Raw genomic sequence first — 14,176 nt, 5'->3', positions numbered from 1 at the left:
CCGTGAATGCGCGGGAAAGAGGTGGAGCGCGCGCGCAGGTGTGAGGGGCGGTGTCGGCCGCGCGGTTCGCGGCGTCGCGCGGCCACCTGCGGGCTCTGGCCTCTCCTGGCGGCCCGGGTCTGGACATTCCATATTTTTAGGTGGCCGGGGTAGGGTTAGTGTGGGTCCGGCCCCCGGAAGTCGGGCCCACAGCGCTCGGGCTTCGGGCCTTCTCCGCCCTTCCCCCCCCCCCACAGTCAGCGCCAGACCCCCGGCCTCCGTGAGGGCCAACTTTTGCCCTTCATATTCTCAGAAAATTCTAATGCAAGTAATTTAACCGAGTTGTTCCCCGACAGATCCAGGCAGACCTACCCAGTTCCTGATCAGGACAGAGAGACCTTGACAACTTCTGTGGCCCAGGTCGGTGTCGACTTGTCTGGACGGCCCCAGGCATCCCCCACAGGGCTCCCTGACCTTTTGAAGGGCCCCAGGTGGCTCCTTCCAGGGTCCTCGGGTGTCCCTGGAAGGGCCTCCGACCAGAGCGGAGAGGGACGGCGCTTCCCATGTTCTGTCCCGACGTGGGGACTAGAGCCGTGTCCCCAGGGCTTCCCAGGCGGGCGGGCCGTGGCCTGAGGTGGCTGTGACTCCCCCCCACCATGTTCCCTCGGGGCCCAGCTTGACCTCCCCCCCGTCCCCCCCACCCCCTGCCCCCACCCCGCATCCCGGCAGCCTGATGGGCCAAGGTGCGGGGAGGGTGGCTTCTGCCCTCAGCCAAGGTCACTGGGGCTGTACCCAGGGGCGAGGACTGCTTACAACGATGGGATGGTGCTCATTTTCAGATTTCTCAAAGGAGGGATAAAATGACCAAGAGGAAAAAGCTTCGGACTTCAGGTATTTGGACACTCAAGTTGACGCGTCTTTATTGCTGCTTCCGGTTACGGGAGGATGTGGGCCTGTTTGTTGTAGAAATGCTAACACGACCCCGCCAAGCCCCTGGGCGGGGGGAGTGACTTCATAGGAGCTGGTGAGAAAAGTGTGAATTGTGGAAAGTGCATATGGTAAAAAAAGTGAAAGCTTTCTGGAGTTTCCTCCACCCTCGGGTGGGATCCCACAAGCTTAGGGCAGGGGTGCGCTCTCAGAGACAACCTGTGAATAGAGCTACAAGGTCTTTTTTTTTTTAACGTCTATTTTTTTTTAACTTTTTAATTTTTTTTAAGTTTATTTATTTTTGAGACAGAGAGAGACAGAGCATGAACGGGGGGAGGGCCAGAGAGAGAGGGAGACACAGAATCGGAAGCAGGCTCCAGGCTCTGAGCTGTCAGCACAGAGCCCGACGCGGGGCTCGAACTCACGGACCGCGAGATCGTGACCTGAGCCAAAGTCGGATGCTTAACCGACTGAGCCACCCAGGCGCCCCTCACGTCTATTTATTTTTGAGAGAGAGAGACAAAGTGGGATCATGGGAGGGGCAGAGAGAGAGGGAGACACAGAATCCGAAGCAGGCTCCAGGCTCTGAGCTGTCAGCACAGAGCCCAACGTGGGGCTCGAACTCATGAACCACAAGATCACTACCTGAGCCAGAGTCGGATGCTCAACCGACTGAGCCGCCCGGGTGCCCTCAACTACAAGGTCTTTGATATACTACAGGGTCATTGGTTGGTGGCTAAGTGTTTCACTCTGGAACCAAAACCCTGGGTTGAGGGCAGCCTGGGTGGCTCATTCTGTTGAGTGTCCAACTCTACATTTTGGCCCTGTGCTGGGATTTGCACGGAGCCTGCTTGGGATTCTCTCTCCCCCTCTCCCTCTGCCCCTACTCTGATCGCGTTCTCTCTCTCTCTCTCTCTCTCTCTCTGCCCCTACTCTGATCGCGTTCTCTCTCTCTCTCTCTCTCTCTCTCAAGATAAACAAATAAACGTAAAAAAAAAAAAAACTGGGTTCATCCTAGCTCTCACACTTGCCCTGTGATTGCAGATGACTTACTTTGTGCCTCAGTTTCTCCTTTCTGTAAATAGAAGATAATAAAGGCACCTACCCTGTCCATTCAAACAATGATTCTCAACCTGGCGGGAGGATTTTTTGCTCCTTGGAAGACACTGGAAATGTCTACAGACACTTTTGGTTTTCACAACTGATATATGTGGGGAAGGTGGCAGGGACTGGCATTTAGTGGGTTGAGGCCTGGGATGTGCTTAAAATCCTAGAATGCGCAGGACAGCCCCCCACAACACAGAATGATCTGGCCTCAAATGTCAACAGTACCGAGGTGGAGAACTCTGCCCTAGAGCTCACATGTGGGTTAGTATTTGTTAAGCACAGAGGATAGACCCTAGGTATACACAAGTGTATGCTGCTGTTATGATTCTCCCCCCAGACTTAAAAAAAAAAAAAAAAAAAAAAAAAAACACAAAAAACCACCTTCATTCTAAAGTAATTTTGGTCTTACAGAAAACTTGCAAAAATAGTTCAGGGTTCTGTCTGCCCTACCTCCAGCTTCCCAGGAGGTTAATGTCCAACAAAACCACAGGACAACGATCAATCATAATATTGCATAAGAAGCCAAGAAATGAACCTCGCTACACTACTTGTTCCAAACTTTCCTATATATACACCAATATAGTGTTTTCACTGGAAAATAGAATCATCACACATATCGACCTATAATCTGTTTTTTGCTTTATGGGATATCACGTCCTCTTTATTTGTCAACCTACATATACGTTTCTTCACTCGAAAAGAAAAATACCCAACATTACATAGTATAGCACCACCTCCCTGTCATTGTCTAAGATAACTTAAACCTCGTAGAAGTTTAGAAATGATTACTTACTGGCTAATGAACATAAGGAGTAGCATTCATTTCCCACCCCACCCCCCCCAACTATGTGGGACAAAAATTAGCAACGGATTGAAAATGTTTTGTGTAGAAATGAGCAACAGGCTGCTTGGAAACACAGGAATTTCACTGACCTTGGAGGGGGAAGCTGGGGACAGCCAGGCCCACCCACAGCATGTCATTTGGGGCCTCTCTTGGCAGTGGCCTCCCTAGCTCGGTGGACCCCAGGCTGGCCCAGGACAGCTGTTTCTGTGTGTCCTGGAAGGGGTGGGGACAAAGGAAGAGGATTCTGGCAGGTGGTGAAAGAAGCCCTTCCCTCCCAACGTCTTTGGCCTTTGGTGTTGAACATAAGGTTCTGCCTTAGTTTTTCTTAAATTAGTCCTGTGGGGATAGATCACAGGAAGGAAATGGGAGGCTCTTCACTTCTGTTGATATTTTTGTTTTTTATTTGGTACACATGTCCATTGGATGAGTAAAGCGAGCTGGTGTTTGGGCATCGTAAGAAACCAAATAAACAAAGCTGCTCGATTTTGCCTTTTTTGGCAGACCACAGGGTGGGAATATGCTTGTGTAAGAAGCATTCGTTGGAGCCTTGCTCTAAGTACAGCACTGGCGCGGGCATCTAAGCAGGTTACACTGGCAGGCGGGGCAAGGATGAGATCAAAGGGTGCCGCAGACTCAGGTCCTGCCCTCATGACCCTCAGGGTCTAGGCAGGGGAGAAAGAAAATTGCTTCTCGCCGGGAGCACTAATTCAAATACACGGCAGTAAGGTAAAGTTCTAAAAGGGTACACGTGAACCATAACAGAATCAAAAAAATTACAGAAAAGTCACAGTGGTCTACTGGAGCACAAACAGTCAAGTGAATGCTAACGAGGACCCTAGTGATAGATGTTGGGAATGGGGGGCTCATTCAGTGGGTTTACTTCTAGCTGAGGTTGGAAAGGATCTACCTGACTGAACTCCAGAAAGACCACCTGGTTTGCCTTTTTGTTCTCACTGGTCAGAGGCACGGTACATAGTAGGTACTCAATAAATGCTCAAGTGCAGGCTCTGGAGTTGGACTGACTGGATCCCATTCCAGATTCCTTGGCCTCCAGGTGCCTCAGCTTTCTTATCTGTAAGATGGGCAGAACAGTGGGATGCTGCCTCAAAGTTTTTATCATAACATACCCAACTTCTCAGGATAGCGTCTGTCATGGAGTTGTCTAGGTTCAACCTTTATCATTTGTTTTTTGAATAAATGAGTAGGTTGGGGCCAGGTTTAGAGAGGTATTACAAGTCAGCCACTACTGGCAGTTTCCGTGTAAGGGTGTTTCCTTCATTCAGCAAATAGGTGTTAGGCTCTTAATTGCTTTCAGTGATGGGGAAGGTATTGCAGTTACTCAAGGGGCCGAGGAGCAGCTGAGATGTCACCTCCCTAGCACTCGATGACTATAGGTCCCAGTTTTCCCAGGATGGGTATTCTGCAGGCATCACAGAAAACTAGAGTGGTACATAATCTAGTCCTATCAGTGTTTCCTGGTGGTGATCTCTGTTTTACACGTGTGTTTATTTAATCATGTACCAAGTACTTATTGAGCACCAGTGGTATACTAGATGATCTTCTAGGCACTTGAGACTCAGTAGAGAGTGAGATAAACCCCTCTTTGTATGGAGCAGGTTGTATTGAGGGAGACAGAAAATAACCAGTACATCAGATACTGGCAAAAAAAAAAAGCTGTGAAGTGAATGAAACAGACCGTGGGTCTCTATAGGGGGTGCCCTATAGAGAAGTCAGGGATGGCCCTCTGAAGGAATATTTGAGCTGAGACTCAAGGAAGCCAGTACACATCTCTCCCCACTTTCCCAGAGAGACAGGTGGCTGGACCAGGTTGTCTTATGTAGTTTGGTGCCAGGCCACATCAGGATTTGGTCTCAGTCATGACCAGTCCTTAGGTAAAAAGTCTTTGAATCCCATGGCTACCTAAGCTCCTAGACAAGGCTCCATCCCACCTCTCTCTCCAGGCTAGTGTCAGAGGAAGGGTTTCCTGCTCTTGGAACAGGCTTGTTCATGTTGCAGCAGTGGCCCTGCCATGTTGGTTGTCAGCCGTGAAAGTGCCTGCTCCCTGTACCTCCCATCCCTTCATTTTCCTTTCTCTCTAAACTAGGTGGAGAAGGAATCCGTCCTCCAAAACTCCCAAAGAACCCAAGGCTAGGAGACTCTGGCAGGCCCCCCCAGAGTTCTGAGTGGGGCTGTTTGTGTCTCCCTGAAGCGTCAGAAGGCAGATCAGGACCTGTTCCCTCTGCCGAACAGAGGACAGAGGAACCAGTACAGGCAGCCTCCAGGTAGGTGGCTTGGAACATTCCAGCAAGCCTTCACACCAACAGTGGGCACAGCACAGCCGTCCAGTAGGCAGGATGCAAAAGCGTGGGGACAACCATGACCCATCCAACGCCACGCCTCCCTCTGCGGGTTCAGGGCCCCTCAGGTTGCTTCTCAAAGCCATTCCTAGGACTCTCCTTTCCAGAGAGAAAGGTTGATATTTTAACCACGGGCAAGGAAAACCTTGAATGTTTCAAGGTCACTTGGTAATAGAATGCATCTTGTCCTCTGCTGGTCAAATCCATGTTTATCCCACATTCCTTCTTAACCAAGAAAGGATCGATGGAGTTGTGGGTCTGCGAACTAATAAGCCATGAAAGGGGATAGCAAATATTATGTGCCAGACAGTGCGCTAATAATAAATGGTTTACGTCTGTCTGTTCGTTTAATCCTCGTGGCTATGTGAGGTAAGTTTTTATCCCTGTGTCACAGGTGAGGACTCCGAAATTTCAAGAAATCAAATGGCTTACTTGCCCAAGGCTACTGAGCTGGTGCAGGGCAGGCTGGGGTCTGGCTGTGTCTGGCTCCTGTGTTCCTAACCACCATGGTTTCCCAGCTTCCTTATTTTTATTTTCAGGAATATGTAATTAAGCACAATGGGGGAAAAAGAAAGATCTGGAGCATAGTCTATTCATGGAGTTAAACCACATGTAACTACAACAAAGTAGAAAGGGTTAGCAGGAGTTAAGAGGAGGATTCCTGCTACCAGAAGTCTTCAAAGAAAGTATCATGGATCAGTGTACCAAATTTTCTGAGTAAACAATTGCGGCACATGGTCTGACCAACAGAGCTGGTTTTGGCGGTGGGGGCTGTGTGGTCGCAGGTCATTGCAATTTAAGACTAAAGGCAGCCCTGTGGTGTGTGGGATATGAAGAGGGGCCGCATGTCACAGCTAACCCGTTCTCCCAGACAGGTAGCATGTCACTGTGCTTCACGCTCCTGGAGAGGCCAGCAGGGCTCATGGGGTCCCAGGCACTGCCCACCCTACTGTCTTAGTCCATAAGAATAGTCAGAACCTACAGAAGTGGGTTCCCACTCTCTTTTTTCTGTTTTTGTTTTCAGAATGTTTAATTAAGAAATACCATGTGCATAGAAGTACAACAGAAAAAAGCAAAGCCAACAAGCTTAACACATTTATGTTGAGAAATGAAATCTTTACCAGTACCCTAGCAGCCACCCAAATAATCCACTCCAATTAAAAATTTTCAAACTCGGGGCGCCTGGGTGGCGAAGTCGGTTAAGCGTCCGACTTCAGCCAGGTCACGATCCCGTGGTCTCGGAGTTCGAGCCCCGCGTCAGGCTCTGGGCTGATGGCTCGGAGCCTGGAGCCTGTTTCCGATTCTGTGTCTCCCTCTCTCTCTGCCCCTCCCCCGTTCATGCTCTGTCTTTCTCTGTCCCAAAAATAAATAAAAAACGTTGAAAAAAAAATTAAAAAAAAAATCAAAACGCTATAATGCAAATTGGACTTTAAAAAAAAAAATTTTTTTTTTCAAACTCTTGGGGCACCTGGGTGGCTCAGTTGGTTGAGCATCGAACTTCAACTTAGGTCATGATCTCACAGTTCGTGGGTTTGAGCCCCATGTTGGGCTCTGTGCTGACAGCTCAGAGCCTGGAGCCTGCTTCAGATTCTCTCTCTCTCTCTCTCTCTCTCTCTCTCTCTCTCTCTCTCTCCCCCCCTCCCCCTCCCCCACTCTCACTCTGTTTCTGTCTCTCTCGAAAATAAATAAGCATTAAAAATTAAAAAAAATTTTTTTTCAAACTCTTGCTGTCAGTATCTAGATTTATTCTGTCTCCATAACCTCCTGACATGGTTTAAACCTGTTACTGTATCTTCGTGCTTTTTCCTGTTCCACTTATAAAGGTGAAATCGTGAAGGTTTAGTTCCAGATTTTGATTTTTTTTAACAACACATACATCCACATTTATTTAGATATAACCATAAGTCTCACAATCTTTTTAAAAAGACCTAATATTTGGGGGGGGGGGGGGGGCGCCTGGGTGGCTCAGTTGGTTACGTGTCCGACTTCGGCTCAGGTCATGGTCTCGCAGTTTGTGAGTTCAAGCCCCGTGTCGGGCTCTGTACTGACATTGCAGAGCCTGGAGCCTGTTTTGGGTTCTGTGTCTCCCTCTCTCTCTCTGCCTCTCCCTTGCGCTCTGTCTCTCTCTCTCTCTCAAAAACAAATAAACATTAAAAAAAAAGACCTAATTTTTTAAGGTCTTTGGGTGTATAATAAAATTGGAAAGAAGGTAATGGAGAGTTCCCATATAGACCCCTGGCCCCACACATGCGTAGCCTTACCCATTGTCATGATCACTCACCAGAGCTGTGCATTTGTTACCCAGGATGAACCCGCACTGACACATAATAATCACCTGCAATCCACAGTTTACTTTAGAGGTCACTCTGTGTTGTATGTTCTGTGGGTTTGGGCAAACATAGAATGACATGTATCTACCATTATAATCTCATGCACAGTATTTTCACTGCCTAAAAATTCTTTGCGCTCCACCTGTTCATCTCTCCTCTCTCCAACTCTGGCCCCACGGATCTTTTTATTGTCTTCGTAGTTTTGCCTTTTCCAGAATGTCATAGCGTTTCCATCATACGATATGTAGCTTTTTCAGGTCACTTATTTCACTTAGTAACACGTGTTTAAGCTTCCTCTCTGTGTTCTCATGGCTTGATAGCTCATTTCTTTTAATGCCGAATAATATTCCATTGTCTGGATGCACCACAGTTTATTTATCCATTCACCCACTAAATGCAATCTCAGTTGCTTCTGCATTTTTGGCAATTAATGAGTACACCTGTTTTTTCTGACATTGTGTCTTTTGCATCTACAATTTCCTTTCTCTGGAATTTGCAGAGTTGGGGGTTAGAGTGTCATTCCAAATGTGAAATCCTATTCTTATTTCAGGAGCCAATTCCTGGGATTCTAAGGGTAAAGTGCTGCCAGAGCAGGAAGCTTGGATTCTAGATGTGAGACTCTGCACCCTTCTTGGCAGTCACATGTCACCCTAGGCGCAGCTCCCCTTCTCCACCCCACCCTCTCCAAGCAGGTGCTCCAGGACCTCCCTTGCAGGAGACTGAGCACTACTTTGCCTTTGGATTCATTCTGTTTGTCTTACCACGCGCACAGACAGCTTTCCAGGACTTCGGAACCACCTCTGTTTTGCCTTTCTCCACCCAGCTCCCCTGCTGAGGAAGCACAAGCTCCCGCCAGTCTCCTCGGGGAACCAGAAAAGGAGCCAGCACCCCTTCCTCTTTCCCAGGTGAGCCTGTTCTATGGCCTCATATATGTACTACAAACGCTGCCTCCCTTAAGCTGGAGTTCTTATCTCCATTCAGCATCAACAGGCTGACAGGTTGGTGAGACTGTGTGCTGGGGATGGAGTGGAGGGCAAGGACTGCATTTGAAGCTGCAAGAAAGGAACTGGTTTGGTGTTTGTTTTCTGAGACCTCATTCCGCCCTTATCTTTATTGCTGCTTTGTTCTTGTATCTGGTCCACAGAATTCAGCCAGGAGGTTTGTCCCCCAGTTTGCAAAGTCCAGGAAGACAGTGACAAGACCAGCAGAGTTGAGGGAAGAGGACCTCAGGAGTAGAACCCCTAAAATCAGCCAGGTGAGCCCGTTAGACACCCAGTAGCTGCTTGGACCAGCCTTGGCTACTGAGTTCAACCTTGGTTTTCTTTGGCATTGGCTAGACCTGCATCTGTCTGCATGCCCTTTTTCAGTGCGTGATGCTACAGATGTGTGTGGAGCGTGTGCCACGCCTGTGTGAGGCGCTCAGGACAGCTGTGCCTGCACCCAAGTGGTCAAGGCCACAGCCCTTTTCCCCAGGTTGCATGATAGTAGTAAAAATGCAGAAAGACAATCTACATTCTGTCCCTGAACCCCTTTACTTCTTGGAAGCTTTTGTGTGGTTGGGGGTAGGGGATGGGTCTTACAGCGTACTTTCTTGTCCTTTCTACCATGAGCTCCCAGGGTGATGATGTCTCTGGCAACAGGGGCCCCTACAAAAGTGAGGGATGGGCATTCCCAGCAGCCACGTTTGTAATCATCCCCAGCGGAGAACAGCCGATATCCTTTCATGGGCGAATTGCTGAACACACCATAGAGCACAACCCAGCAATGAAAGAGGAACAAACCAGTGATACACGCAACAATCTAGACGGATTTCTAGGGCGTTATGTGGAGTGAGAAAAGCCAGTCCCAAGAGGTTATATACCGTAGGGTTTCATTTGCATAACGTTATTGAAATGAGAAACTTATAGAGATGGGTTGGTTAGTGGTTGCAGGGAGTTAGACCAGGGTGGGGTGGGGAGGTGAGTGTGGCTACACGTGGCAGCACAAGGGACCCTGTGTTGGAGATTTCCCATATCTTATTTGTGTGGTGGATGCACAGCCTCCACCACTGAGAGAGCTTTGTAGAACTTCATACACACACACAAACAAGCGTAAGTCAAGCTGGAAAGCCAAATAAGGTCGGTGGACTTGATCAGTGTTGGTATCTGGACTGTGATATTATACTCAAGTTATATAAGATGATACCACTGGGGGAAACTGGGTAAAGGGCATGATGAGTCTTTTTCTGCCATTTCTTTATAACTACATAGGAATCTACAATGATCTCACAAAAAGTGTAATTTAAAAACAAGAGGGGTCGGGGGGGTGCCTGGGTGGCTCAGTCAGTTAAGTGTCTGACTCTTGGTTTCAGCTCAGGTCATGATCTTGCGGCTTTGTGAGTTCTAGTCCCATGTTGGGCTCTGTGCTGGCAGCGCAGAGTCTACTTGTGCTTCTCCCTCTCTCTCTGTCCCTCCCCCGCCTCGTGTGATGTTTGTCTCTCTCAAATAAACTTAATAAATAAATACATACGTGCATACGTACATACAAACGAGAGGTCGGGTGCCTGGTTGGCTCAGTTGGTAGAGCATGAGACTCCTGATCTTGGGGTTGTGAGTTCAAGCTCCATGTTTGGTGTAGAGCTTATTTAAAAAAAATAATATTAACTAACTAATAAGAGGGGTCTTAGCTTCACTGTCGACTGAAAATGTGCAGGAAATGCTATGTGTAACTCAGCGGCTGGTTGCCAGTGGCTTTACTGAAGCCAGACTGACAGGCCATGACCTTCAATGCTCTGATATTTGTAACACACACCCTCCTAGAAAGGTTGGACTTGACTGATGTAGGGAGGTAACTGTGGAGGAGGCATCTCCCTCAGTGCTGATAACCGTATGGAAGAAGCATGGGAAGGGGGGGGACAATCGCTGTCTATAGGGTGCCCTTGGGTACAGACCTCAGTCCCTACCTGTCAGATGTAATTACTTGTAGTCCAGTTTGAAAGGAGAGTTGATGGCATGGTTGTGAGAGGAAGGGAGGTGATGGGTTGACTCCAGGGTTTGGGGCCTGAATAGCTTGAAGGATGGAGTTGCTGTAGTTGAAACAGGGAGCCTCTGAGGGCATACTCAGGAGCTGGTGTCGGTCATGTGACATTGGATGTCACTAGGAGATACCAGAGGGAGATTCCAGATACCAGTGTCTCGAGTTGGGGGAGATCCAAGGGCTGCAGTGGTTCTGCAGGTTTAGGTCTGAATGCCTGGATTGAGCTGCCATCTACGTAGGGGACAATATCTATCTACGTCCCAGTCAGAACCCTCTTTCCCACCCTGTTCTGGTCATCTCTGTCTCCATTAGGGACATTTCGCTTCTCCCTCTCTCTTTTAAGTTTTTTTTTAGTGTTTGTTTATTTATTGTGAGAGAGAGAGAGCAGGAGAGGGGCAGAGAGAGAAGGAGAGAGAAAGAATCCCAAGCAGGCTCTGTGCTGTCAGCATAGAGCCTGATGCAGGGCTTGAACCCACGAACCGTGAGATCATGACCTGAGCCAAAACCCAAGAATTGGATGCTTACCCGATTGAGCCACCCAGGCACCCCATCTCTCTTTTAAGTTTTTTTTTAAATGTTTGTTTATTTTTGAGAGAGAGAGAGAGAGAGAGAGAGAGAGAGAGAGTGCAAGTGGGGGAGGGGCACAGAGAAGAAATACAGAATCTGAAGCAGGCTCTAGGCTATGAGCTATCAGCACAGAGCCTGATGTGGGCTTGAACTCACGAATCCACAAGATCATAACCTGAGCCAAAGTCAGATGCTTAACTGACTGAGCCACCCAGGTGTCCCTTAAGTTTTTATGTTGAAATAATTATAGGCTCATAAAAAATTGCAAAAATACTATGGACCCAAGTGTCCACTGATAGATGAATAAACAAAATGTTGCATATCCATACAATGGGATATTATTCAGCCTTAAAAAGCAAAGACATTCTGATAAAGGCTACAACATAAATGAAACTGGGCAATATTATGCTGAGTGAAATAACCCAGCCACAAAAGGATAAATACTATAGGATTCCACTTACAGGAGGTCCCTAGAGAAGTCAAATCCATGGAGGCAGAAAGTAGACGCTCGATGCTTGGATGCCCGGGGCTGGGAGACAGGGATTAATGGGGACAGAATTTCAGCTTGGGAAGATGAAAAGAGTTTTGGAGATGGAAGGTGGTGATGGTTGCACAACAGTGTACATGTATTTTATGCCACTAAACTGTATACTTACTGATTAAGATGGTGAGTTTTATGTAATGCGTATTAGACCACAATTGAAAACAAAAACAGTACAGGGGCGCCTGGGAGGCTCAGTCAGGTAAGCGTCCGACTTTGACTCAGGTTATGATCTCACAGTTCGTGGGTTCGAGCCCCGCATCGGGCCCTGTGCTGACAGCTCAGAGCCTGGAGCCTGCTATGAATTCTATGTCTTCCTCTCTCTCTGCTCCTCCCCTGCTCATGCTTTGTCTCTCTCTCTCCTTCAAAAATAAATAAAAACATTTAAAAATAAAAAAAAATAAAAAAGAAAGAAAATAAAACAGTACAGAGAGGTCCTTGTGTGCTCTCCTCCAGTTTCCTCCAGTGGTAACATCTTCTAACTAGCATCCATTGCCAACACCGGTCAGTTGACATTGACACAATCCACAGGCCCCCTTGATTTTTATATTCTTGATCTGTCCAAGAGCCTCCATGTGCCCAGTGTTGGTGGGAAGAAGGAGCTGATGGAAAGAGGGATTCCTTTGCTTCTGGTCCCCATTCCAGCCCCTGGCTCTAACTATGCCCAGCACTGGTACTGAATGGTACTGGGTGCACCATGTGTAACATCTGAGACTTTGTACAGGTATAGTTACAACTAGAAAAAATTTTAGTTGATTATTGAAGGCTCAAGGCTGAGTCTTTTACTCTCCATAGGAAACACCGCCAGGGCCCAGTAGCCAACAGGCCAGAAGCCGACTGCAAGAGGAGTCACTAGGGCTTGCTTCCTGGGAGGCCAGGGAGCTGGGAGCCCAGACCCAGGTAGACAGCACTCACCCTGAACACAGAGACCGAAACCCCGTGACACCTGTGCCTGGAAGTGGGGATTCTCCGCCCTCGGCTTCCACCAATGTCTCTCCAGAACGGGGGATGGTACCCTTGGCCTCAGAGAGGGCCAGCCAGGACCACCTGTCGGAGCAAGGAACCAACACACCGGATGGTGAAACCAGGAAGGGATGTTGGGTTCTAGGCTATCATGGCCAGAAAGGGCTCCTGCTGAGCAGTGATGCTGAAGAGAAGGAGCCAGACCGAGGAAGCTTCCAGGAAGCAGGTGTCCAAGGGGGAGCAGAGGCTGACCTGCCTGAGGGGCACAGAGAAAAAGGAGACAGTGTCCTGGGTCCCTCCTCCACTCAGGGCCCAGAGCCCGGATCTGCAGACCAGGCCCTCTCTGACCCCATGCATATACCCAGCAAGACTAGCAGGGAAGAAGAACAGAGCTGTAGTGGCCCAAGTCATTCCTCCCTTGGGACCATTGTCATCACAGACAGGAGGACAGACCCCACTGAGCCAGAACGGAGGGCTCCAGAGGTGGCCAAGCCAGATGAACAGGCCAACACCAGGGCACCTTCCTCTCCCAGTGGGAAGGCCCCTGATGGAGGCCACAGTGGGGCCCTGCTCAGCTGCACACTTCTCAGTGGGGAGACAGGAGGCAGAAGGGAGGCAAGGTGGGAAGACAAGCCCCCTGGCAACATCCTGGGGGGCCCTTTAGGCTCCCTGACTCTGGATCGCAAGATAAAAGAGCCCATAGTAGGTGCTGGAGATTCCAGTCTTCTAGCCTCAGAAGTGGGCCCACCTGTTGATCAAACAAGGGCGCCTGGCCTGGATGAAGAGGGACTGGGGGGGATATGTGCACTGCCTTTGCTGTTGCAGCCTGAAGGTGAAAAAGCAGCTGAGTTAAGGAGCCAGAGCCCTAAAGAAGACCTTGACTGGTTCAATCTGTCTCTTGGAGCCTTTGCTCCTCCAGTGCACAGAGAAGCAGTGGGTGGCCCTTCCCAGGAGACCAGGGCCTGCCACGACCACCCACATGCCCCTGAAGATCCCACAGGCTGGTCTGAACCCCCTCCTGGCTCTGCAGACCAGGCTCTCTTGGGGGAGTCTCCAGCCATGGAACCTCACTTCCTGCCAGACAGCCAGTTACGGGATGCCCTAGAAGTCCCTGACCTTGCAGCCTCACCTGAGCAGGTAAGAGTTTCCCCACATGATAGCCAGACCATCCCAAGATAGGTGTCAAGTGGCCATGAGCCCTGTCACAAACCACCCACCGGTGGGGAATTTGGGGTGTGTGGTCATCTGTTTATACAGCACACGGGTCTAGGAGAATGAGGTTTAGCTTCAGTGTGTATGGAGTCAGTGATTTTCCAGATAGGACAGTCCTGCCTTTCTTTCTGTAAGGAGTTTGTGTGGGAACTGCAGAGCCCCAGGCAGTGACACACATGCATTCCGTCAGCCCAGGCAGAGTTGATGGAGGTCCTCCATTCCTTGACTGGAGCCCCCAGGTGTGCCCACCCTCTCCACGCTTCAGGGCCTGGCCCTGGCTGCAGGTTTCTGAAGGATATAAAGAGGATGCCTGAAGCCTTGAGGGTACCTTTGA

General features: G+C 49.1%; 1 protein-coding gene across 9 annotated transcripts in view; it reads left to right on the top strand.

Annotated features, from left to right (window-relative positions):
• Window positions 1-8: 8 nt before the first annotated feature.
• The window catches only part of BRME1 (break repair meiotic recombinase recruitment factor 1), a 35,193-nt gene continuing 21,025 nt past the window's right edge, over window positions 9-14,176 (top strand). For 8 of the 9 annotated variants that reach the window (XM_047850528.1, XM_047850532.1, XM_047850531.1 and 5 more), the window contains exons 1-6: window positions 25-399; window positions 819-870; window positions 4,962-5,139; window positions 8,368-8,449; window positions 8,689-8,799; window positions 12,463-13,767. In XM_047850528.1, coding sequence (XP_047706484.1) covers window positions 840-870; window positions 4,962-5,139; window positions 8,368-8,449; window positions 8,689-8,799; window positions 12,463-13,767 — 1,707 coding nt within the window. In that variant the 5' untranslated portion in view covers window positions 25-399; window positions 819-839. Of the gene's footprint in view, window positions 400-818; window positions 871-4,961; window positions 5,140-8,367; window positions 8,450-8,688; window positions 8,800-12,462; window positions 13,768-14,176 lie in introns of all 9 variants that reach the window. The other variant, XM_047850525.1, reaches the window with a different exon arrangement.

Source organism: Prionailurus viverrinus, chromosome A2, assembly GCF_022837055.1.
Source record: "Prionailurus viverrinus isolate Anna chromosome A2, UM_Priviv_1.0, whole genome shotgun sequence".
In the NCBI taxonomy this organism is placed as follows: domain Eukaryota; kingdom Metazoa; phylum Chordata; class Mammalia; order Carnivora; family Felidae; genus Prionailurus; species Prionailurus viverrinus.
This window is presented reverse-complemented; position numbering and strand designations above follow the sequence as displayed.